General features: G+C 50.4%; 3 protein-coding genes across 8 annotated transcripts in view; 1 reads left to right on the top strand and 2 right to left on the bottom strand.

Annotated features, from left to right (window-relative positions):
* Positions 1-643: 643 nt before the first annotated feature.
* On the bottom strand, positions 644-7,019 carry LOC308180907 (coiled-coil domain-containing protein 183-like). Its single transcript, XM_080563332.1, has 13 exons — positions 6,048-7,019; positions 5,037-5,584; positions 4,762-5,004; positions 4,583-4,687; positions 4,322-4,444; positions 3,808-3,936; positions 3,637-3,697; positions 3,447-3,547; positions 3,122-3,282; positions 2,453-2,618; positions 2,134-2,259; positions 1,801-1,897; positions 644-1,149 (listed from the first exon to the last, which is right to left on the bottom strand). The coding sequence occupies exons 1-13, from the start codon at positions 6,112-6,114 to the stop codon at positions 1,037-1,039; spliced, it is 2,040 nt and encodes a 679-aa protein (XP_080419458.1). The 5' UTR covers positions 6,115-7,019; the 3' UTR covers positions 644-1,036.
* Positions 7,020-7,173: 154 nt separating this feature from the next.
* On the bottom strand, positions 7,174-12,516 carry SBDS (SBDS ribosome maturation factor). Its single transcript, XM_080562863.1, has 5 exons — positions 12,383-12,516; positions 12,012-12,141; positions 10,964-11,164; positions 10,201-10,365; positions 7,174-9,574 (listed from the first exon to the last, which is right to left on the bottom strand). Exons 1-5 carry the CDS (start codon positions 12,508-12,510, stop codon positions 9,446-9,448), a joined length of 753 nt encoding a protein of 250 aa, XP_080418989.1. The 5' UTR covers positions 12,511-12,516; the 3' UTR covers positions 7,174-9,445.
* TYW1B (tRNA-yW synthesizing protein 1 homolog B) overlaps positions 12,503-24,104 on the top strand; it is a gene marked incomplete at its 5' end in the record, with an annotated part of 108,178 nt that continues 96,576 nt past the window's right edge. For 2 of the 6 annotated variants that reach the window (XM_080562857.1, XM_080562861.1), the window contains 8 exons: positions 12,503-12,718; positions 14,614-14,668; positions 14,929-15,071; positions 15,787-15,924; positions 16,506-16,607; positions 17,394-17,588; positions 18,472-18,753; positions 22,026-22,148. In XM_080562857.1, coding sequence (XP_080418983.1) covers positions 12,503-12,718; positions 14,614-14,668; positions 14,929-15,071; positions 15,787-15,924; positions 16,506-16,607; positions 17,394-17,588; positions 18,472-18,753; positions 22,026-22,148 — 1,254 coding nt within the window. Of the gene's footprint in view, positions 12,719-13,723; positions 13,768-13,895; positions 14,076-14,160; positions 14,186-14,613; positions 14,669-14,928; positions 15,072-15,786; positions 15,925-16,505; positions 16,608-17,393; positions 17,589-18,471; positions 18,754-22,025; positions 22,149-24,104 lie in introns of those variants that run through there. The other 4 variants (XM_080562858.1, XM_080562859.1, XM_080562860.1 and 1 more) reach the window with 4 other exon arrangements.

Genomic DNA, 24,104 nt, shown 5'->3' with positions numbered 1-24,104 from the left:
ACCCACCACCAGGCTTGGCAGAGCATCCTCTGCTCTCCAGGTCCCACTGGGTTCGATGCCACCTCCAGGCACCTCCCTGCAGCCCAGAGCCGATGCCTGGAGTTCAAGGCTGTCAGCAGGGGCTGAATGATGTGTGCACAGGCCACAGGGGAGGGAAGAGGTGCAAGACGTCTAAGAAGAGGTTAGACAGCCCCAGTCTGGGGGCTTCCTCTGATGTTTGGTTCCTCCTTCTCGAGGCAGGATCTGTCCCTCCTTCCCCATGCACCTGTCCAGAGACGCCATGCCCACCCAGGCTGCCCCACCACCCGTACACTTCCCCCCAGCTGCCTCGGACCCATGGGACAGTGGGAACGTCATGCAACCAGGTCCATGCTGGGTAGCCTTTTGCTTAGTGCACTCCCGTTAAACCTAATCCAGTGGCTAGGTCAACTCCTATTCTGGAACCTCACCAAAAAACCTGAAGGGACCAAAAGTGTGGCCTGGTGCCTTGCAGCTCTGGGACTCCTTGTAGGTGGTACCAACCCTCCTGAGCTGTCGTGTCCCCATCCATCATTGCCATATCACCACCCAGCCTCCTGCAAGGAGCCACCATGGGATTAAATCAGTCACAGGCAGCTTTCTTCCATGCTTCAGTGCATGACTCCAAGTCCCGCTGCCTGCTTGGGCACCTGCATGCCTAGGTGCCACTACCTGTTTGTTCTTGTCCCAGCGTGCAGCCTTGGCTCTACAGTCTTTTGGGGTTGGGGTTGACCAGAGACCCCACGGTGGAACTGGCCCTACAGGATCAAGGGGGAAGAAAGCCAGCCTGCCCATGGCTTTGCTCCAGGGGGGGAAAAACTATTCCACCACAGCATGTCCCCAGCTCTGTAGGGTGAGCAGTAGGTGAGAGCAGTGGGACAAGACCACCTCCCAGATCCCCCCCCTTCCAGCCTTACCACAGGCTTGGGAGGGTTGAAAAAGCTCTGCTTTATTAAACCTGCGGGGAAAAGGGCACAGGGGGTGGTCTGAGGCATCAGGAGCTCTGGGGAAGCAACCACTACTTCCTCTTGCCGCTTTTCATCTTGCTTTCGATCAGGTGCAGCCCTTGCTTCTTGATGTCCTCCCGGGTGAGAACCAGGCCCTGGTCTTTGTCAGCAAAATCAAAGGGATCTGTGGGAGAGAGCAGGAGCAAATGGGCTTAGTGGGGCTGAGAGGCCACCTCCACCATACCTGTGTCCCCAGGGAGAGCCTCCACATCTCGGAGGGTTGGTGGCATCTCCAGCACAGGCACTGTCAACTAGATTTTCCATCCTCAGCATCCACTGGCAATGCCACCCCCACCTCAGTGGTTCATCTCTGACTCTGCTGGGGCTTCCTGTAAAGGTCTGGAGATGTGAGGTGGTGGCCACATCTCCCTCGTTGTGAATAAAGAGGTGGTGAGCTGCTGAGCACTCAATCTCCTCTAAGAGCATCTAACAGGAGGAGGCCACAGACAGAGACAAGCACTGGTCCTTCTTCCCTGCCAGGTGATTTAGGAGACTCTCATTTGGCTGATGAAGACCCACAGCACCTCTTGATGTGGTTCAGCACTCACCACCCCACCAGCTGCCTTTGTTCTCTTCCCCATACACACCAAAAACAACCACCCATGCTCAAAGCCTTGGAGACAGCCAAAGTCAGTCCCAGGGTCTGGGGACAGCGCATGGGTTGGGATCAGCTTGTGAGCTGGGGTCTGCTAGGACAGTGGGAGGCAAAACAGGACACCCAGAAGTCCCATGGGCTGGGGCAGTTGCTGTGGGACTTGTCCCCGTGTTCTTCTACCTTGGACCGCAGAGCCCATGTCCTCCAAGGAAATCTTCAGGTTCTGTGGCTCTCTTGCAGTTGTTTTCTCCAGAAAATTCCTGACCTTCACAAAAGTCTGCAAAAGATGTTCTGGGGTAATTGCTGAAGGGGTGGCAGGTGTTGCAACCTGAGGGGCATCCCACCTCGACATACCCCTGGGGAAGGGGGCACCCCGCAGTGTCCAGCACTACCCTGGCCCTGCCCCAGGGTCACCTCCATCCTCCCATCAGGGAGGACGCCCTGGGACAGGCCACCCAGAGGAGCCATATGCAGGGCCCCAGAGACCAGAGCAGGGACAGGGCCCCTGCACACCTCGTTGTCCTCGTCAGGGCTGTAGCTGTGGGCAGGCAGGGAGGCCACCCGCTGCACCAGGTGCTGCAGCTTCTGCTCGCAGTACTGCAGCTTCTCATCCACCCCCTTCAGCTCGATGGAGACATCCTGGGGCCAGAGGGAAGAACAACATTGACAGGGATTACGAGTTGCTTGGGGTGATGGTGGCAGCACCAAGTGTCACCGGGATGCCCCGTAGCACTGCCATGGGTCCTGTGCTGGGGAGGGGACACACGGTGGGGACAGGCAGGACCTACTCCTGGTGGCAGCTGGGTCCCCAGCTCCTTGCTGCACCCTGTACCTGCTCGGGTACGTCGATGCCGTACAGGCGGATGAAGAGGTTGTCGATGCCGTTTTCAAAGAGGAGCAGGAGCTCCTGGTTCCTCAGGGACTGCGCTCGCGCCTGCTCCAACCGGGCCTCCTCCTGCTGCAGGCCCGTCCTCAGCTCTGCCTCCAGCCTCCTGCAGCTGACCAAACCCACACACGTCGGTATGGGTGCCCATGTGCAGAGACACCCCAAAAGTGTTGCAAAAGCTGCCCAGGTAGGCCCACGCTGTGGAGTGGATGCTGCCTGCACTACAGCTCAAGCCTGGCAGGGAGGACATGTCCTCCACATGCCCTGCTGGGGCAGGCTAGGTCTGAGAGGCACCTCCAGTGCATGGCCTCAGGTCCTGCTATCACCATGGCTCTAGACAGGAGGACCTCACCCATCCCTCCTCGCTCCATGTCGCTGCTGTCCCAGGGGGGACTTTGGGTGCTTTGCCAGGACCAAACTGGGGAGCACCCTGCTGAACACAGACCCTGGTGCAGGAGGGGTGGGCAGCTGAGGGGGACAGAGACAGGGTGGCCTGTTGGGACACGAATGTCCCAGTGCACGCATGGCAGGAGGACGTGGCCCTGCTCCCCAGGGATGGGCTGGATCCCGACCTGGGCCCTCAGGAGGCCCTCTGCAGCCCGAGGCCAGCAGCACCTGATGGCACCTGGGGACTGGCGAAACTTCAGCTCTGCCTGCTTCAGCTCCAAGTGCCTCAGCATGTCCTTCAGCGCCCGCTTCTTCTCCTTGCACGCCCTGATGTGCTGCTCCAGCTCCACCGTGGACTTCTGCTGCGCCAGCAGCCTGCCCGTGATGTCCTGCCCAGGGCACAGCGCGAGGACTCAGCCCGCAGGGCCCGGGGGTCAGCACCATGAGCAAGAGGGGCTTCAGAGGGCTCAGGAGAGGAGCCCCTCGATGAAGCCATGAGCAGAGCAGTCTCAGCTCCCCACAGCTGGGTGTTCCCGGGTGGGATTTCCCTCACCCAGAGGCGGGAGCACTGCACTGCAGCCTTGGCCTTCTCCACCTCCGATGTCACCCGGGCCTCGTGCTCAATCTGGGACTTGGTGGCCTCCAGCTTAGTGCCTGGGCAGAAGAAAGGGGCAGGGGAGGAAGGAGGCTGCCTCCTCCTCCTCCTCGGGTTCCCCAGCCCCTGGGCCCCTCCAGGCACTCACCCAGCAGCGAGTCCTGTGGCAGCAGGGAGGCGAAGTCCATGGCCAGGTCGTACCTGGCTTGCTGCAAGGACACTTGTCGTGACCCCCTGAGCTGCTGGCACCTGGGGAGGGTGGCCCTGCGGCACACCCACCCCAGGGGGTCTCAGCACTGCCCAGCTCCCACCAGCTCACCGCTCTCAAATGCTTTTCACTTGCGTCCTTGAGCCAAAGTCGGTCGATTTGCACCTTTTGGGCAGCCAGGGAGCGGTGCCTGAGCTCTCTCTCTGCGAGGAACTCTGTTTCCAACTTGGCCAGCTCCTCCTGGAGCACATTAGAGTCAGAGAGAAGGGAGAAATGGCTGTCAAAGCTGGGAAAGACCTCCGTGGGCCAGCTGGTATCCATGGATGGCCAAAATTGACCTCCTGGGCTACACAGGAAATGAGTACGGAGGGCATGGAGGGCTGGAGGCTGGAGCAGGCTGACTTCACTGTCACCAGTGCTCCCAGAAGGCTGTCCCCAGCCCCAGGGCCACAGAGAGCAGGATGTTGGAGGAGCTATGGACACATCTGCTTGTTGTGGGCAGGTCCAGCTCAGTCCTTCTGCAATTTACTGCAGGAAGAAGCACCAGCCTGGGCACGGGGGGCTGTTTTTGTTGGACCTCTATAGGCTTTGAAGCATGGAAGGAAGAGGTCCCCCAGCTGCTCACCTTGGTTATGTCATTGGCTTTGAGGGCGTCCAAAGCCGTGAGCTCCATGTCCTCCAGCTCCCCATGGTACACCCCGGCCATCCCGTGCAGGAGGTCCAGATGCAGAGGCAGGTAGGCCAGCTCCTGGGACACACAGAGCCACCCCGCGTCACCTCTCCGAGTCCCGGGTCAAGCCAACCTCAGCAGATGGCCTGAGGCAGAGCCCAGCCACAGGGCATGTCCATCGCAGTGCTCTGTGCTGGCGTTACGGGGACAGCCCACCTTCTTGAGGACATCCCGCACCGCCAGGTACAGCAGGGTCACCTTCTGCCCGGTGTGGACTTTCATGAGCATCTTCTCGATGCTGTTCTCCAGCTGGCGAATCACCTGCGGGGCAGGACACGGGGTGGCGCAGCATGCCGAGCCCGGGGAGTTCGGGATGGGGAAGGGGTGGCACGTACCTGCACCTGCTCCTGGAGCAGCTTGTCATCGATTTTGACATCCAGCAGCTGCTGCAGCCGCTGCTGCAGCTCGTCCTGGGTCCGGCCGCGCCGCCTCACCTCGTACAGCAGTGCGTTGCAGGCGTTCACCCGCTCGAAGATGCTGCTCTGGAGCTTCTCCCGGGCACCCTGGGCAGGCAGGTTGGGAGGGGATGGGGACCTGCCTGGGAAGCTCATTCCAGAGCAGAGCCGGGGACACCGGGAAACGGTCACTGCCGTGGCAGGGCTGAGGGTGGGAGAGCTTTGCCCTGGGAGGTGGGGCAGGGCAGAGGTGGCTGCTGGTGTCCACCCACTGCAGCTGCAGATCGTTTCTGAGGAGACGTGACCTGTGAACACCCCAGGTCTTGCAGCCACCACCAGGGGGCTGCTGGCCCAAAGACTCCTACAAGTGTCCCTTCCCAACCCCTGCCAGCAGCCGGTGCCAGCCAGGCCCTGCCCATTACCTCCACCGTCTTGCCAGCCAGAACTATGTCCAAGTTCTTCTCTGCTCTGCAAGCCTTGGAGATGATGAGCTGGTCATGCTGCGGGCAGGAGAGGGCAGAGAGAACATCAGTGCCAGGTTGGGGACTGTCACATGCTGTTGTTGCCCCATGAGGCTGGTACCTGCTCCTGGAGAGACCCCGCAGAGGAGCAGGGGCACAGCCGAGGGGATCTGCAGGTACCTTCTGGGCAATGCCCAGGGCATGGATGTCCTCCTGCACCATCCCGCGCAGCCGGGGGAGCAGATCTCTGTTCTGGCTGAGCTTTTCCTCAGACGACTGTGTGAAAAACTTCTTCCCTTGCTCTAGAGGATGTTAGATTGCTCTTGGTGCCATGCAGGATGATGTCCTGTCCCCAGGCTCTGGCACAGGACAGCCTATCTTCACCCACTGCTGCTGCCCCCTTTTGCACAAATGCGTCCCCTCTGCCCCAGAGGCTCAGGCAGTGGGAAAAAGCCAGGCAGGGACAAAAGACATTGGGCCAAATCCTGCCTCCCCGGTGCCTGGGCAGCCACACGCCCGGCTGGTCCCACTGAGCAGGAAGGGAGCAGCCCCGCTGGGGACCCGATGGCCCCTTTCTGCAGGGGGTCGCATTGCTCAGGGGACCAGGCAGCCACTGCAGGCCCCATCCCGGTGCGGCTGCCACCCATTTGTTTTGGCTGCCATGCTGGAGACCAACATCCCAGCGCACCCCACAACCCTGACACATCCCTGCGCCCCGAGGGCCCCCCACGCTGGGTTGTGCCCGCGAGGCCGACGGAGCAGCACCTTGCAAGGTGATGATGTTGCGCAGCTCCTGGGTCTGCTGGCTGATGTCTGCCCTGCGGCTCTGCATGGTGCCAGCGGTCCGGCCTCGAGCTTCGGCGTGCACGCAGCAGCTGCTGCGGCCCCTCTGTCCGGTGGTGTCACCGCCGGTCTGTGACCTCAGATGGAACTGGCACCATGGCTCCTCCAGGCACCACGCACCCACACCCGCTGCCCTGCACCTCCTGGCTGCTACCTGCCCCGACGGCGTGGCCACGGCCACCCACAGCCCCCTCTGCCCCGTTTCAGCAGGGGACAACAGAGCGAGCACTGCGCAATTACCGAGCCCTCCAAAGGTCGGGCAGCCAGCTGGGACCCCGCTCAGCGTCCCATCGTCGTGGCTACGGCAGTTTCAACCTCCCCAGCCCCGCAAACGCTCCAAGCCCCGCCAGGAACCAGGTACATCCAGAAGGGGTACATTCTTCGAGGAGCTTCTCACAGCTGTATAAAGGTTGGCTCAGGAATCCTACCAGGATGGTATAGGGCTGGCTATCATATCAGGAAAGAGTAATTACCTGTTAATTTATTGTGTTCTGCTCCTCTCCTTCCTAGCCTCAGTTCTTATCACCCACTCGTGAAATCCAATGCCTATGTGATCATTCTTTCTTTTCAAAGGCTGTCTTCTGCCCAGACGTCAAGGGGGTACTGCCTGGCTGATCTCTCATGAACACCGCCTTTACGTAAGTGAAGTGGTGAAGCTTGCAAGTGGTGAAGCACTTAACTGGAGTAATTCGGTATCATTTAAACTCATGGGTTACGGACCAATCATTGCCACCTAAAGGTTTTCACAGATCCCCAGGAAACTGAACATCTCCCTCAACAGAAAGACCACAACTGAAAAGACTAGCAACATGCAGAAGACCAAAAAAATTGTTTAACTCAAGTTTTGAGGAAAATTTCAGGGAAAAAACGTGTGCATGTGTACCCAAGCCCACTACCAGCACTCACCTCAAAGCTGCCAGCTTACTTCAAACACCAAGAGGAGACTATTACTACACACATATGTTCCTTTGGAAATTTCAGTTAGTAAGTCAGGAAACGATTATGTTCCTCGTTGAAATGGGCAAAAGTTGAAAACAGAAAGAACAGCTATCAATACTGGTATTTATTTTGATGCTTACCATACATTCTTGCTGAACTACAAACATGTCAAGAAATGCACGCATGTTTATAAATAAAACCAAGCTCCCTCTACCATAGAGAATCTTTAACATTTGATCTGTAGAAAAAGACTTTATAAGGAAATTGACTTTCTTGCACCAAGCTCATAAATCAGCTTAGGTTAAGCTTCTGTAACTCAAGCCATCCTATTGTGCTCTAGGTGCTGAACATATAAAACAAAGAAATTACAGAATTACGAAATCAAATATTACCAACACAATGTCATCTGAGGCTTTTGCTCGGTGTCTCCTTTGCAGATTTATGAATTACATGTTAGTACTAAGTGCCAGTGACAAGTTAAATATCATCATCCTCAGTGCTTCATAAACTGTGAATGAAGAGATGGCCATTTGAAAGACAAGCAGCTAAGGGCTTGTATACATGAGGAATTTTGCCCATCTATCCAAGCACCAGCTCTCCACATTTAAGCTGTGTCCACCCCACAAATACAGAAATTATGCCACTAAACCTTCCTAGGCAGCATTTAAACATGATGGAGGATTATCCTGGGGGCAATAGAAAGCATTTAAAGATGGATACAATGGTTCAAGAATCTCCATTTCACGACCCTTCAGCAGAACTCGGGCTCCCTAGCAGCAAGTCCTCCCAAAACATTACTAAAGAAATTGAACCCAGCCTTGCACAAGCTCATGTCAACAAGCTGCTGCAGAAATCAACTTCAGAGAGGAAACCTTTGACCAAGGATCTAGTCAGGTGCAGAGGAGCCCATGTGTCATGTCAAATCTTTCTCCAGTTGACTATCTCTCCCTGCATGAAATCTAGAAAGTTCACATCATCTTTTAATGGTACATAGGAAAACGTCACGTGAAAAACACAACCTAGAGGTCTGTTTAATTGTCATTTAACAGGCATGGTCACATGCTCCAAAAGTAAATAGCACAGAATGAATGTAGCACATGCTCATCTAAAACAGAGATCTAGCAGCTGGCCGCCCTGCAAATCCTGATTTGCTGCATACTGTCAGCATGGAAACAGGTATATAATGCTAAAGGCTCCCCTTAAATTCCTGCTGGCTTGGCTTTCAGTCTCCCAAGAATATCCGCTTGGCCTGGGGGTATTTTTAATATCTCTTTCTCCAGTTTTCATCCTCTTTTCCCCCTCTTCTTTGAAATATGCAAGTTAAAAAGCATTTGTTTAATACATTTGAGACAAGTTTTAACAGAAACTTGAAGAACTACACACCACGCCTCAGGAGCTGGCTGGAAATTCTGCACATGTATTAGAAAGCAGCATAAAGAGACACAGGATAAAGGACAGCTGCAAGCATTGTTCTGCATCAAACTCAAACGAAACGGCACACATACACACAGCTACCACGAGGGAATTCCGGCCCAACAAAAGCCTGTCTATTACAATGGCCAGAGGCTACAGATCCGGTTCATTTCACTGCGTGAATGAGAACAGCTCAGAAATGCAGGCTGCTCCTCCAGCCTACGAAAAGCATCACCACAGCCAGGGATACCTCCTATGCTATAACAAAAATATTTTATTTCTTTCTGTATCTATAATATATAAATAGATGATAATTCATTTTTATTAATGTAGCTAAATAGATTTTATGAATAAGTTATTTGGAGAACATTTTTTCTAAGTTAGTGAGTGCTGTTATATCCAGTGAAGAAAATCTACATGAATGGTCCTTTATATTACTGTAATTATTGAGCAGCCAATTATGGAAGTATAGGTAAGTTTTCATGCCGCCAAGAGATCGGTTTACACATGATCCACATTTTGCACTTGTTTGAAAGTGAAAATGCATCTCCCTTTTCCAAAGGTTCCTCTCCTTACGTACAACACCCACCCCTCGGTGACATATGCAATCTTCCACTCATCACTGACAATTTAAGCAAAAATGATTGGCACCATATCAGTCAAACACTCCTCATCAGCAACCCTTAAAGTAAACCAAAGCCATAGTAACTTCCATATCAAGTCTTAACTCAATCCTCATTAGTGCAACTCTGACACAAAATGTTCCTACAGGCAAACCATTTGTAAACCAAGCAAGTGTAAAATGATTAAAAAAACACACTGCATGGAAAAATCCCAAAGGATTAGTGTCAGAAAGTATTTGGCAGCAAGAGATTGGAAAAAACAAGAAGGCCTAACAGAAAAGAGTGGCTAACGCCAGTCATTCTGTTGAACGCTGTTAAAGTAGTACTGCATCGAAAAGGTTTTCGTTATTCAAGCTTTTCATCTCCTTCCTCCACGTCCTTCAGACTGAGCACTTCCAGCGTTCCTTTCCCTTTTGTCTCACATCGGATCAACTCATCAATCTCTCTGAAGCAGCCCGGGTCAATAAGGCACACCTGAAATATTTCACATTTAATCAGTCAAGCAATAATACTCAATTTTCATCAACAACTTCTCATGACCTAAAATTCATTTTCATTTAAAGAAAGGTATTGTTTAGTTACTATAGGGACTTGACAGAATCGCTAAGCAATTTTTATCAAAACTTCTTTTATCAAAGAAGTTTTGCATTTCCAGCACGTTCAGCATGCTGGACATCATGGTTTTGACAGTTAGGTTGCTAGATTCTAACTTGTTCTCCAAGATTCTTACCAATTGCAAGTTTTCCTTTACCACAAACTGGTTTTTAAATAATTGACTATTGTCAAAATACAGGCCTGATCCACCAAATAATTAACAGAAAAATTCCATACAGAGAAACTTAGTTATTTTATAGGAGTATCATTGCTAAGAGAAACTACACTGTGCTTCCCCTCAGCCTGAACCTGCAATCTCTGTACACTAAAGGCTACTTTCAAGCTTTCAGTACGATTGTGTGACATTAAAGACTACAAACCATGACTCTGATTTAGAATCTGTGGCACCCTTGCAGTTTATCTAAACAACTTCCCTATGCTAATTCTTGCTGTAGTATGGTATAGTCAAATCAAGTATGAAACCCAAGGTCTGCTTTATTGCTTACAATTTCTAACTGATCGTGGAAGTCTTCATTCTCAATAACTTTAATCAGCGGCTTGAGCTTCTCTTTGAGTTTCTTCCCCTCCTTTGCTGGAAGAATAAATCGTAACCTCATGTGAGCACGTTCAATTTGCATGGTCTCCTTTAATTGTCTGATCACTTCCAGTGCCTGCAGAGACATTGAAGAAAGAAAGAGGAGCATTTATTCACTTGCTTAAAAAGGCCACACAGATCAAAACCTCCATTTTTCTGTACTAGCTTCAAACATTTCTCAGTACTATTCACTGGCACTCTGCTACAGGAAGAGATTGCAATTACGCTGGTTTGTTAGACTAAAAAGAAAAGGCAGAGTTATGGCTGATGGTGGTCACTTCAAATACTGAAAAAACATGCCAGAATGTTAAATAGGAAATAATGTTAAATGACAGTCATCCTACAGAACAGTAGGAACCCATATGGCTCAGATGTACGGACTAATTTACTACCTCACTTGAAATAAATCATAAAACATTTATTTCTGTTCCAGGCATATCACTGATGCTGCTTTAATTAGTTTTTATCTTTCTCCCTTCACTGAACAGTTAAAAGACAAACTACAGGAGCTTCAGAAGCTGCTTGTACCCAGCATTCAGCTGCCAGCCAGCCAACTAATCGTTCTGTCAGCTTTTGACCACAAGGCTGTTTTCATTCCTATGCAAATGCTCATAGAGAAATCACACTTGATGACAACACCTCTGAGCACAAGCTGACTTTTAGAGAATACTAACCTGTTGCTTTGTGCTCTTGTTTGGTTTGACGGAGTAGTGAATATCCTTCATGGCTCTCTCTATAAGGATTACTGTGTATGGCCTCTTTGTCTCAGGATTCACACATTTGTCAGCCACAATAGTTGCGATGTCTCTAAACATCTGCTCCAGCTGCGTCTGTCGTTCTTTGTCTGACACCTGCAACTCCCCTTTTGATAAAATCTGCAGTTAAAAAATACAGAAATTGGTTAGCAAGTGTTGCAGATCTGGCAAAAAATTGAAAACCCTTGCATGACAAATTTAACAGTTGCTTGAATGGTTTGGTTTGACATGAAATGCTGAAAAAAATAACCATATAAGAATGTGTATTGTTACAACAGACAACACTGGAAAGATGTCAGGAAAAAAACCCACAACCAACAAACACCACAGAAGCACTAAACTACAAAAAGAAAGGCACAGGTTTAGTTAAACTGTCATCACCCACAGCAAGCCCACAATCTGTAACGTGCCAAGAAGAAACTAGATTTGTTCTTAACATTTAATTGGACTCTCCAAAATAAGTGACTACCCTTTTCTTTTCTCTGCATCCTTAACGGCCAATCTTTGATGGTAAATTCTTCAAGGCTCACCTGGGTCTGAAGAGATCAGCGCATTAAGGCTGTATGCTATCAGAGAATCATCTAGGTTGGAAGAGACCCCCAAGATCACCAAGTCCAACCTCTGACCTAACGCTAACAAGTCCTCCGCTAAAACGTATCACTAAACTCTGCATCTAAAGGTCTTTTAAAGCTCTCCAGGGATGGTGACTCAACCACTTTCCCAGGCAGCCTATTCCAACGCGTAAATGCATGAAATGCAGAAGACTTGGATGAATGTATGATATTTAAGAGAATACCAGAGAGCTACCACCCCTCTCTACGCATTTTTTAACAAACAAACAATGATTTCACCCACAGCAGCACTGTGAGCCCTCCATTAACCAACCAACCTCCCACGTCTGCGCGGCGTTCACGTCTCCCAGCCGTAACGAGCCCTGTCAGGGCACGCTGCGAGGCGCGGGACCTACCATCTTACAGATTTCCGTCTGGTCATCGGTCCCGAAGGCCCGCACGAGATCCTCCTTCCTCGCCACCTGCCCTTTGGACACGTTGACGAACACCGTGTGCGTCTGCAGCACCTCGTCCAGGTCCTTCTCCCTGCCGGCCGACCGCAGCGTCAGGGGGCGGCGGGGACGGGCCGAGGGCAGGGCCGAGCCCGCTGACAAGACCCGGGGCGGCCCGGGGGGGGGGAAGGGGGGAGGCAGGGGATTCTTCCCCCACCCACAACCGGGCCCCACGGAGCCCCCCTCAGAACCGGACCCCCTCAGAGCCACCCCCCCTCGCCGGTCCCCGCGGGCGCTGCCCCCTCACAGCCAGCCCCCCCCCGGCCCGGACTCACGCCCCGCTGCGCCAGCCCATGACTTTGTTGCGGTAGCAGGCGATCTCGAAGCGCTTCCCGCCGCGCCGCGCCCGCACCACGGCCACGTTGGTGAGGCGGATCTGGTTGGTGGGGGTGAAGATGGACATGGCCGAACCGCCGCCGCCTCGCCTCGCTGCGCCACACGGCCCCGCCGGAGAGGGCGGCGAGAGGCGGGGCCGCCCCGCCGTGCACGGCCGTTGGCCGCCGCGCCGCCGTCCCCGCCCGGTGGTGGGGCGGCAAATGGCGTCCGGAGGGAAACGGAAGGGGAGGGGGCGAGGGGCCGGCGCCGCGGCCGCGTGGGGTCGGAGGGCGGAGGTACGGGGGGGGGGGGTGTTGGGGGGCTCTCGGCGGGGTAATTAGTGGGGGGGGGGGGCTTCGGTGGGGGTAATTAGCGCGTGGGGGGGGGCTTCAGCGGGGTGATTACTGGGGTAATTAGCGTGGGGGGCTTCAGTGCGGTGATTATTGGGGTAATGAGCGTCGGGGGGCTTCAGTGGGGCGATTGCTGGGGTAATTAGCGTGGGGGGCTTCGGGGGGTGATTATTGGGGTAATTAGCATAGGGGGGCTTCGGGGGGTGATTATTGGAGTAATTAGTGTAAGGGGCTTCAGGGGGGTGATTAGTGGGGTAATTAGCGTGGGGGGCTTCAGTGCGGTGATTATTGGGGTAATGAGCGTGAGAGGCTTCGGGGGGTGATTAGTGGGGTAATTAGTGTGAGGGGCTTCAGTGGGGCGATTATTGGGGTAATGAGCTTGGGGGGCTTCGGGGGGGTGATTATTGGGGTAATTAGCATGGGGGGCTTCAGGGGGTGATTATTGGAGTAATTAGTGTGAGGGGCTTCAGTGGGGGCGATTATTGGGGTGATTAGCGTGGGGGTGTCTTCAGTGGGGGCAATTATTGGGGTGATTATCGTGGGGGTGTCTTCAGTGGGGTGATTATTGGGGTAATTAGCGTGAGGGGCTTCAGGGGGTGATTATTGGGGTAATTAGCGTGAGGGGCTTCAGGGGGTGATTATTGGGGTAATTAGCATGGGGGGCTTCAGGGGGGTAATTGTTGGGGTAATTAGCGTGAGGGGCTTCAGTGGGGTGATTATTGGGGTAATTAGCATGAGGGGCTTCAGTGGGGTGATTATTGGGGTAATGAGCGTGAGGGGCTTCAGGGGGTGATTATTGGGGTAATTAGCGTGAGGGGCTTCAGGGGGTGATTATTGGGGTAATTAGCATGGGGGGCTTCAGGGGGGTAATTGTTGGGGTAATTAGCGTGAGGGGCTTCAGTGGGGTGATTATTGGGGTAATTAGCATGAGGGGCTTCAGTGGGGTGATTATTGGGGTAATGAGCGTAGGGGGATTTCAGGGGGTGATTATTGGGGTAAGTAGTGTGAAGGGCTTCAGGGGGTGATTATTGGGGTAATTAGCATGGGGGGCTTCAGGGGGGTAATTGTTGGGGCAATTAGCAGGGGGGCTTCAGGGGGGTAATTAGTGTGTGTGTGGGGCTTCAGTGGGGTAATTATTGGGGTGTTGGAGGCCTTCCCTGCCTGCAGCACCTGGCACCCACCTGTGGCATGGGGCCGGCCGGGAGCATGGTCCCTTCACCCTGCTTCTCTCAGGGGTTGGGTGTCGCTGGCCTAGGGGAAGGAAGGCTTTAATCTCGTGCTGCGAGCAGCAGCCCGGGGAGAGGCAAGATAAAGCTTCCAGCTTCTTCAAGCTTTCTGTGTTCCTGCTCTTGTTAGACGCCTGCCAAAGCAGGGTGCAAGAGGCCTGCAGCCTGCTTGGTGCTTCTCAGGCAGTTATGTGTTGCACATGAGCCTTGTTTAAGCTCTTGAAAGTTTTGTACCTGATAAGTAATCACAGGGGCCACACAAGCAGTGCCCCTGGCTATAGTCATGGTGTACTTGGAGTTTTAAAGTCAGCTCGGAACAATTTTCACTGTTCCAAATGAAACCTCACCCACATGATATAACCCCAGGAAAGTATTTGTGGTTGAATCCAGATTTCAGTCTGGCCTTGATGCTCTGTACCCAACCTGTCGTTGTAATCAGTGTAGCACCTTGTCTGTGCAAGCCAGGGCTCTGTTTCCCAGTTAGCTCTGGAGAATGATATCCCCCTTGATGTGGGATTTTACAGCTCCAGAGATCTGCATGTGTTGGGTCTATGGAAAGCTAAGGTCTGTGAGATACACTTGATGTTTAACAAGGATGTTTTACTTAACTTTCAGGCAGTGGCGCTGCGCAAGTATTTCCTGCCTTTCCTTGGGACAGAACCTGCCCTAGGTAAGAGAAGCCCAGCATTGCAGTGTGATTTCTAAAATGTTAGCTTGGGTAGGCAGGTAAAACTCTGTGTATGCACTGCTGAGAAGGTGAAGGTCACTTACTCAGCCGTAGTGTTGTGTCTTCAGCCAGAAGCTGTTTTCTGCAGAGCCTGGGAATAGCTGATGGCATGAGTCTGTGGGTGTCGTGTGACTTTTTTTGTGTGCTTATTCTAAATTCATACTGAAGGAATCTGCTTTTGCTAAATCTGTGATTTATTCTAGATTTAGATGTCTCAATGGATATGTGGAACTTTTCCTACACTTGCCTGGCATCCTTGTGGCTGCACAGATTTTACATCTATTCTGTTATTGCTTTGGGGATCAGTCTCTGGATCGTTGTCCAGCTCTTCACCACCAAAAAGAAGGTAACTGGAGACTTGAGCACGTTTGTCTGAGAAAAACCCAAAACTTGTGTGTGGGAAGGAGTAGGTGCCAGGTGAAGGTACCCACTGGTGCAGTGAAATGTGGCACTTTGCTGTGGGCCCACCTTGGTTGTTGTAAATCCAAAGTGTGGTTTAGTTTACCTGACAGTTACAGTTCTCAGTCTGGATTGCACTGTGGGTGTGGGTAACTAGCCGCCAGTGCTGCTCTGAGGTTAGAGTAGATTTTGTCTGAAAACCTCTCACTCTGATACGGAGAAGTGTTAGCGTGGACAGCTCTGTCACTTCAAGTAAGTCACTCTGCTTGTGTTCAGTGTTTCAGGTTAGCCTTTCCGGTGACCTTAATGAAAAGATTGAACTGGTTTTAGGATGGGAGTGGGATTAGCTCATTCAGGAAGCTAAAACCTTCTCACACACACGAGTGAAGTTCTGCAGCATAGGGTGGAAGAATCACTTCTCAGGTTCTGCTGAATCCTGCTGCCTCCCTGATGTGTGAGATGGGTTTGCAGCACGGCCTAGTTCAGTGGAGTAGTTACTAATGCATTTCTCTATGAGTGTGTGAGAAGCTAAAATGCTTTGACTGTTGCGTTGGTATAGTGCTGGGAGGCTGGTTACTGGCTTTGTATTTTAAATGCTTTGGGGAAAACGGGCTTAAGGACACTTAAAGGGGTTGAATGAGACAAAATGCTTTTTTTCACAGGGTGAAAAATCCAATGGGAACCTGTCTTCTGAAGTAGTAGAAGAAAAACAAGCAAATGGATATGCTGCCCTGCAGGCGAAAGAGGTCTATGTTGCTGGCATAAAAATTTTCTATGGGTCTCAGACTGGCACAGCAAAGGTATGTTACTGTTTTTTTCCACATGCCTGAAGCTGATAGAAGTATTTCCGAGATTCAGGTATGTTGCTTGCGTTAGGAACACTGTGCCATGTAAAAATCTGAAAGTTTATTGGAAAGTTCATTAGCTCATTAGAAATCAGTGCACAGCATGGCAGATAAGTGAAAATTATGTTTAAAACAAACAAAAAACAATACAAAGCCAAACCAAAACAAAAAAACCCAAGTCTATTCACTTAAAGTGGGGTAAGTGGTAGAGACGCTAATTATAAGGCTTAAAACTTGCTGTTATAATATACTCTTAGTTTTGCTAGCAGGTATTCTAGAGACAAGTGCTGCTTTAGGTACTTTGTCAAAAAGAATGAATTTGTATGTATGCAAATCATTAGCTATTAGCACTTGTAAGTCTTCGTTGCTCCTTCACTTTTTTAATCTGAGAAATTACAGGTGCAGTGTGTAGTTATCAAGTGTCATTGTTCTTTCTGTGCTGGGAGGTGTCTTGTGATTGGACACGGCAGAGCTTGTTTCGCACTTCCTGTAGCTGGGTTGAGGTCATTCATAATTTTCTACATTTCTCTTCTCAGAGATTTGCAAAAGGCCTGGCTGAAGCAGTTACTTCCCTTAATTTACCTGTGGAAGTCATTAGCTTGGGAGATTATGATCCAGATGACTGTCTAGCAGAGGAGGTATGTAATAAATACAAACTTTTCCTGGTATTGTCAAGGATCTTTTCCTTTCGTATTTCTCTCCTGTTATCCTGGAAATCCCCAAAGCTGTGTGTTTGCAAATTGCTTCTCAAACATAGGTGAGCATAGCCCTTCAGCCCTCAGCAGTAATCTTGAAAGTTACTGTAAGAGCATCATCTACAATATGTTGATACTGACGCTGATTTTGTATGAGCTGGTTCTGTAACTCAGGAGTGAGTTACATGAGAGTATCTGCACCCTGGTCCCCCTGTTCTCTCTGAGAGGGTACACCTGGGGAAAGCAGAGAACAAATAGTGGTACTTCTGCAGCCTTTGAAGACTTAAGAAAATTCCTGGGGGGCGTATTTATATTGAATAATTTATAATGGATTTTTTTCTTCTGGAAATATTAATAGTTCCTTCTTGCATCTATGGGAGATTTTTATCCCTGCAAGAGTATAAGAAGCTGTTCATTGGGGAAGAGGGGGTGGATGTCAGTTTTACCACTGTCCCTGTTATGTAGGGGGAAGACAGCTTGATTTCCCTTGGCTAACTTAAGATGGCTTTGCATGGAGGATGGCTACTTGCTACCATTGGTTTTATTACTTGCAGCATTCTTAACCCACATAGTATTAAAAAAACAAACCACAAAACAACTTTTAACTTCTTCAAGCTGTCTTTGTGTTACAGCTCTTCCTCATGCTTCCAACTGTCTGCTATAGCTCTTCCTCATGTAAAGTGCTCTGATAATCAGCGATTCTTTTTCTGTCCCATTCTTATACATTAGACAACCAGCAGGAACATTTGTGTGTTCTTGGTAGCGACGTACACAGACGGACAGCCAACTGAGAGTGCCGCATGGTTCTGCAAGTGGTTAGAAGAGACTGCAAATGACTTCCGCTTTGGCAAAACCTACCTGAAGGGCCTGAGATATGCTGTGTTTGGCTTGGGAAACTCAGTTTATGTTGATCATTATAACACGGTGAGTATCCCCATTACTTTTCTGTTCCTCTGAATGGCTAAATTTTCCTAACTGCAGCAAAACTGAGTGACACCAGTAGGTCGTTAGGGTCAGGTGGAGTTGTGCTATCATTTTGAGAAGACACTGATATATTACCTGGTGTGGAACTTAAGGTGTGAGAATTCAGCTCCTATTACAGCATTTGTGTGGACTTGATAGGAGCTGGGTTTAGGCCATAGGCAATGCAGCTTTGAAACAAGTGTGCTGTCCTATGAAATGGGAGAGAGATGAGTCCTGTAAGCATGGCATTAATCTGAGTGGTTTTGGTAGTGACTAATGAGAACACATTTACCAAATCCTTATTAAGTTAATTTCCCAGCTTTGAAAGCTTTCTGTCAGTGCATGAAGACACGTTACCAGAAGCCTTTTAGCTTGCTGCCTTTCAGTTTAGAGCACTTTTCTCAACTTTTCCAGTATTTTGCTGGATACTGTGGTTCTATTTCTTAATGTAAAATACGTCGGTATCTAGGCCTGATAATTAATCTCTGAAGTTGAAGAAAAATGGGGTGACTTGCCACCAGACTGTTAGTTTTATGTAGCTGGGAGCCACCTGAAGTGTCATGCATGTAGACATCTAAACCAACAAGCACCTCACAAAGAAGCTAGTTCTCACACCTCACTTACTACATTGCCGTGATAGCAGGGGTATTTACAGCTTGAGGGTGCTCGGCAGTGTTCAGACTGCCTTGTGGCCTTGCTCTGATTCATCCAGTTAGAGGGAGTCTACAAGTCTGTGTCTTGCTGTCCTGCAGCCTGTGTAGCTAGTTTTATTTCCAGGCTTGGTCCTTGCTTTCTTAATTGCCTGTTACTTTTAAATTTCCTTTTGACTTCTATCCCATCCTAGGTTGGAAGAAATATTGACAGATGGCTGTGGATGCTCAGTGCCAGCCGTATCATGACTCGTGCTGAGGGGGACTGCAATGTGGCCCAGAGCAAGCATGGCAGCATTGAGGCTGACTTTGAAGCCTGGAAAACCAAGTTCCTCAATTGTCTCCAGGCCCTCTGCAGAGGGGAAAGGAAGCCCTGCAGTGGGAAGTGCAAGAAAGGGAAGTGCAAATCCCAGGGGAAGCAGAGCAAGGAGAGCTCAGATCATGAACACGGCGCATCAGAGTATGAGAATGCTGAGGTAGAGCCAAAGTCCACAGGTCCTTATTTCTGGTTCAGCGCTTGTTGGAGTCTTGTCTGACTCTTCTCCTTCATCCCACAGCCCAGAGAGGTGCTGTAGGGGGCTTGATACTTCCTTATGGAGTAGAGGGATGAGTGACAAGTAGAATAAGTAATCCAAAAAGAAGGACCAAGGATTAGTGGTGGGCTTAGACTGAGCAGCCTTTATATGATGAGGGAGCCGCCTTCCTGAGTGGGAGGAGATGCATGCTGTGACAGATGCTCCAAGGGAGCCAGTCTTTGCTTTGTCTCACAGCCATATTGAAGCCTTTAGCTCACTATGAGCAGGTAGCATGCTCCCAACTCGGTGAAGCTCGGGCACTTTGCATCCCAAGGATTTTCCAAAGGCATTGGGGTACTGTTATCTGAGCGAGTCCTGTACCTCCTTGACTTTATCTCCCTGTAATCACTTCTGGCATATGCTCAGCGGTGCCGAGTCTAGTTGGAGGCCTGTGGCTAGTGGTGTCCCCCAGGGGTCAGTACTGGGTCCAGTGCTGTTCAACTTATTCATCAATGACCTAGATGAAGGGACAGAATGCACCCTCTGCAAGTTTGCAGCCGATACAAAGCTTGTCGGAGTGGCTGACACACCAGAGGCCTGCGTGGCCATTTGGAGGAACCTGGATAGGCTGGAGAGGTGGGCAGAAAGGAACCTCATGAGGTTCATCCTCAAGAGGTTCATCCCTGCAAGTGCACGGTCCTGCACCTGGGGAGGAATAATCCCAAGCACCAGTACAGGCTGGGGGCTGACCTGCTGCAGAGCAGCTCTGCAGAGAGAGACCTGGGGGTTGTGGTGGACAAGTTAACCATGAGCCAGCAGTGTGCCCTTGTGGCAAGTAGGCCAATAGGACCCTAGCCTGCATCAAGAGGAGTGTGGACGGCAGGTCGAGAGGTGATCCTCCCCCTCTACTCAGCTCTGGTGAGGCCACATCTGGAGTATCGTGTGCAGTTCTGGGCTCCCCAGTACAAGAGGGACATAGAACATCTACAGCGGGTCCAGCGTAGAGCCATGAAGATGATTAAGGGACTGGAGCATCTGCTCTATGAGGAAAGACTAAGTGAGCTGGGCCTGTTTCTCCTAGAGAAGAGGAAATAGAGACTGATAAGATCCCCTCTCAATAAATACCTGAGGGGACAATGTAAAGAGGATGGGGCCAAACTCTTCTCAGTAGTAGCTAGTGATAGGACAAGGGGTAGTGGGTATAAATTGAACCACAAGAGGTTTCATTGCCATATGAGGAAGAACTTCTTTATGGTTCAGGTATGGTTCAGTACAGAGCACTGGAACAGGCTGCCCAGAGAGGTTGTGGAGTCTCCTTCTTTGGAGATATTGAAAACCTGCCTGGATGTGAGCCTTTGTGATTTGTTCTAGGTGACCCTGCTTGAGCAGAGGGGTTGGACTAGATGATCTCTGGAGGTCCCTCCCAACCTCAACCATTCTGTGATATTTGTTGATTGCAGGTTTTGAATACGCAATCCTTTATTGCTCTGCATGCAAGACCCAGAGCTGCTGTGGTACTTAATCCTTTCTGGATGTCATTTATTATGGGTTGGAAATGATTGCTATGGCCGTGTAGAATTCCTTAGGAAAACAGCTCTTCTGGTTGAGGTGGTTTGAGGATGCCGGCTGCTGCAGGAACAAGAGGAATACATCTTCATAGAATCATTAGGGTTGGAAAAGAGCTCCAAGATCATCTGGTCCAACCATCACCCTACCACCACTATCACCCACTAACCCATGTCCCTAAGCACCACGTCCAACCTTTCCTTGAACACCCCCAGGGACGGTGACTCCACCACCTCTCTAAGCAACCTGTCCCAATGCCTGACTGCTCTTTCTGAGAAGAAATGTCTCCTCATTTCCAACCTAAACATCCCCAGGCCCAACTTGAGGCCATTCCCTCTTGTCCTGTCACTAGTTATTTGTGAGAAGAGGCCAATCCCCAGCTCCCCACAACTTCCTTTCACTTTCAGGTAATTGCAGAAAGCAATAAGGCCTCCCCTGAGCCTCCTCTTCTCCAGACTAAACACCCCCAGTTCCCTCAACCGCTCCTCACAGGACTTGTGTTCCAGGCCCTTCACCAGCTTCGTAGCCCTTCTCTGGACACGCTCCAGGGCCTCGATGTCCTTGTAGTGAGGGGCCCAAAGCTGAACACTGCACTCGAGGTGCGGCCTCACCAGAGCAGAGTACAGGGGGACGATCACCTCCCTGGTCCTGCTGGCTGTAACAGTTCTGATACAAGCCAGGGTGCCATTGGCCTTCTTGGCCACCTGGGCACACTGCCGGCTCATGTTCAGGTGAGCATCGACCAACACCCCCAGGTCCTTTTCCTCTGCACAGCTTTTGAGCCACTCTGTCCCAAACCTGTAGCGCTGCATGGGGTTGTTGTGGCCAAAGTGCAGGACCCAGCACTTAGCTATGTTGAACCTCATCCCATTGACCTCTGCCCATCGACTGAACCTGTCCAGGTCCCTCTGCAGGGCCCTCCTACCCTCCAGCAGATCGACACTTCCCCCCAGCTCGGTGTTGTCTGCAAACTTACTGGAGGTGCACTCAGTCCCCTCATCCAAATCATCAATATAGATATTAAAGAGGATGGGCCCCAACACCGACCCCTGGGGAACACCACTCATGACTGGTCACCAGCTGGATTTCTCTCTGTTCAACACCACTCTGGGCCTGGCCGTCCAGCCAGTTATTAACCCAGCACAGAGTGTACCTGTCCAAGCCATGGGCTGCCAGCTTCTCCAGAATACTGTGGGAGACCGTATCAGGGGCTTTGCTGAAGTCTAGGTAGTCTATGTCAACAGCCTTTCCCTCATTCACCAGGCAGGTTGCCTCGCCATAGGAGGAGTTGAGGTTGATCTTGTTATGTTGGTGCAGTTATGCTGTACCTTGGCTATGTACAGAAAGGGAGACAATTTTTCTGTTCCATGAGCAGTGTGATGTGGAAAGCAGTTCTCTCCCCTGTTTGTTCAGGCCAGGGGTACTTGGAGGAGTTTAGGCTTCCAGACTGTCATAGCATGCAGCAGGAATCAGACCTCTCTGTGTGACTTCTTAAGTGATGACACAGGGAAACAGAGCATTGTGGATTTGGAGAGAGGCTATCTGGACTGGGTTTTAGATGGTCTGTGTACTACTGAACTGTTAGAAATAACCTTGGGGCTATTTTCAGGTTTTCTGTTTAACACAGCAGATATGCACCTATTTTTTCTCTCTGGTCTCTTACGCAGGCAGAAGAATTGGTTGAAACCAGTAGTGAGGAGGAGGCTGATGCTGAGGAAGTTGGAGGGACAAATTCTGTCATTGATGTTGAAGATCTTGGCAATGTCATGAGCCACATGAAGAAAGCCAAGGTACCGCTACTGCAGCAAGTATAGAAATGCCAGCTCTTTGTCATTGATTCAAATCCTGTCTGCTGGGTTCAAACCTGTAGAGTTTAGTTAGAGTAAAACATGAACTATTTGAGAACCTGTCCCAAACCCAGAATATACTTGTAGGTATGTTGGGTTTAGGTATTGGCTACCTGGGTTTGGCTTGTTCATGAAGTGAATGCTGCGTGGTAACGCATTGTCTTCAGTTGAGAGAAGTTACTTTCACAGTGAACATCACAGATCTGAAAGTACAACTCTGCCATTGTGATTTATGGTCCAGTATCAAAACACAAATCCTGTTAAATCTGGCTGCGGGTACATCAGCTGAAATGCAGGCATGCTATATGCTGGCATGTCATGGCAGGGAGCGGAGCTGGGTGGTAGCAGTGCAGGTGCAGTGGTAACAGACTGCTGTAACAGCTTCTGCATCTTGCTGCTGCCCTAAGGTCAGGTGATATCTGTCCCCATCTCAACAAACCTACTTCTGTCTGTAATTACACCTTTCTTACTTTGCACAGCTCTGTGGTATGGACTTCTCACTGCTTTCTTGAACCTTAGCAATTTCCTTAGCACTCGGAGCCAAGGGTATGCAGCTGGGCCATAGCAAGGCAAGTCTTGGGTTAGAGGAAACTGAATCCTTTGGAGGTAAGGAAACTCTGAGGGCAATACGGGGATCTCTGATCCTTACCGTTTGGAGTGGGAAGAAGATAATCTGTTGCTTATAGTGAAGTCTGACTCTAGGAGAGTAGCCCTGCTAACGTGGGCGTTAGTCAGACTGTGTGAGAGCTTCCATCCCTGACTTGCCTGCTGTAGTTTCCAAGAGAAGGATGGATGAACTGTTTGTTTTTCATTTGGTGGTGGGGAAAAGATCGATCTCTTTCACAGTAATTGTGCTGTGAGGTGGCCCATTTTTTTCTCTCCTGTCTGTGCTTGCCACTAGAGGTCACTGACAAGAAAGGAACTGTGGTTTCTGTAGCAGCATGCCGTGTGAGGTGGTTTGAGACCAGGGAAGGAAGGGGGCCTGCCCGTGTGTGAGGGGCCTGTGTGTGGTACCTACAAGGTATTCACAGCACAAGTGTGAATCTGTAGGTCAGGTTCTTGTGCCTCAGACCTAAACAGCCTCTCTGTCTGAGAGGACAGCTTCTGTCTGAGCACAGGTGCTCATTTGGAGCTGCGAACTGCAGTCTTCTGATCTGCTGCCTTTCTCTCAGAGGAGATGACGAACAGCTGTTCGTCCCTGACAGCTGAGTGCTGCCCTTTTGCTTCTGCAAATAATTAATCCTTAAAGTGCGAGTCACCTCTGTGTTTGGGACCATGGCAAGGATTGAAAGTTCTTGTGCATAGGCGTCCTGGCTCCTTTTGAATGTGAGCTGTTGTCAGCTGATGAAACAAAGGTCAGCTTTTCTTTGGTGCTGACACCACTGCACTACTCTAGACTTGTCCTAGGATTTTGGATTTGTTTCGAAACCTTAAAAGGTGTGGTTGTCATTACTGGCCCCTTTATTTCCGTTTTGTGTGGCTAATCTGCCTAGCTGCTGCAGTTTAGGTTGCTAGCTTCGTGTTTCTGTAACCAGAGCAGGTAATGAAGAAAGGGCCTTCAGTGGTGACTTCAGCGTTAATCCTCAACCCTCTTGAATAGGAGTGTCGTTTCCAGGGTGATGGCAGGATATTGCTGTGTAAATATCTCATGAACTGATGGCTGTCCATATCATTAGCTGGGAAAAAGAATGACTTTGTCCTGGTGGAGAATCTCCTGGGGAATGTGCGCATTGACTTGCCAACAGGTTTATGCAAACACTTGAATTGTAAAATGATCCCTTAGGTGCAGTTATTTACTGTAACGAAAATAAATGCTGAAGACTTGATATGAAAGAGCAGGATGATCTGCATTTATGGAAGTAATTCATCATGATTGGGCTCTCTTGCTCCAGGGCTAGA

This window comes from Anser brachyrhynchus (genome assembly GCF_964034855.1).
Source record: "Anser brachyrhynchus genome assembly, chromosome: 20".
NCBI lineage: Eukaryota > Metazoa > Chordata > Aves > Anseriformes > Anatidae > Anser > Anser brachyrhynchus.
Note: the sequence above shows the minus strand (reverse complement) of the source record. Positions and strands in the feature narration are given on the sequence as shown.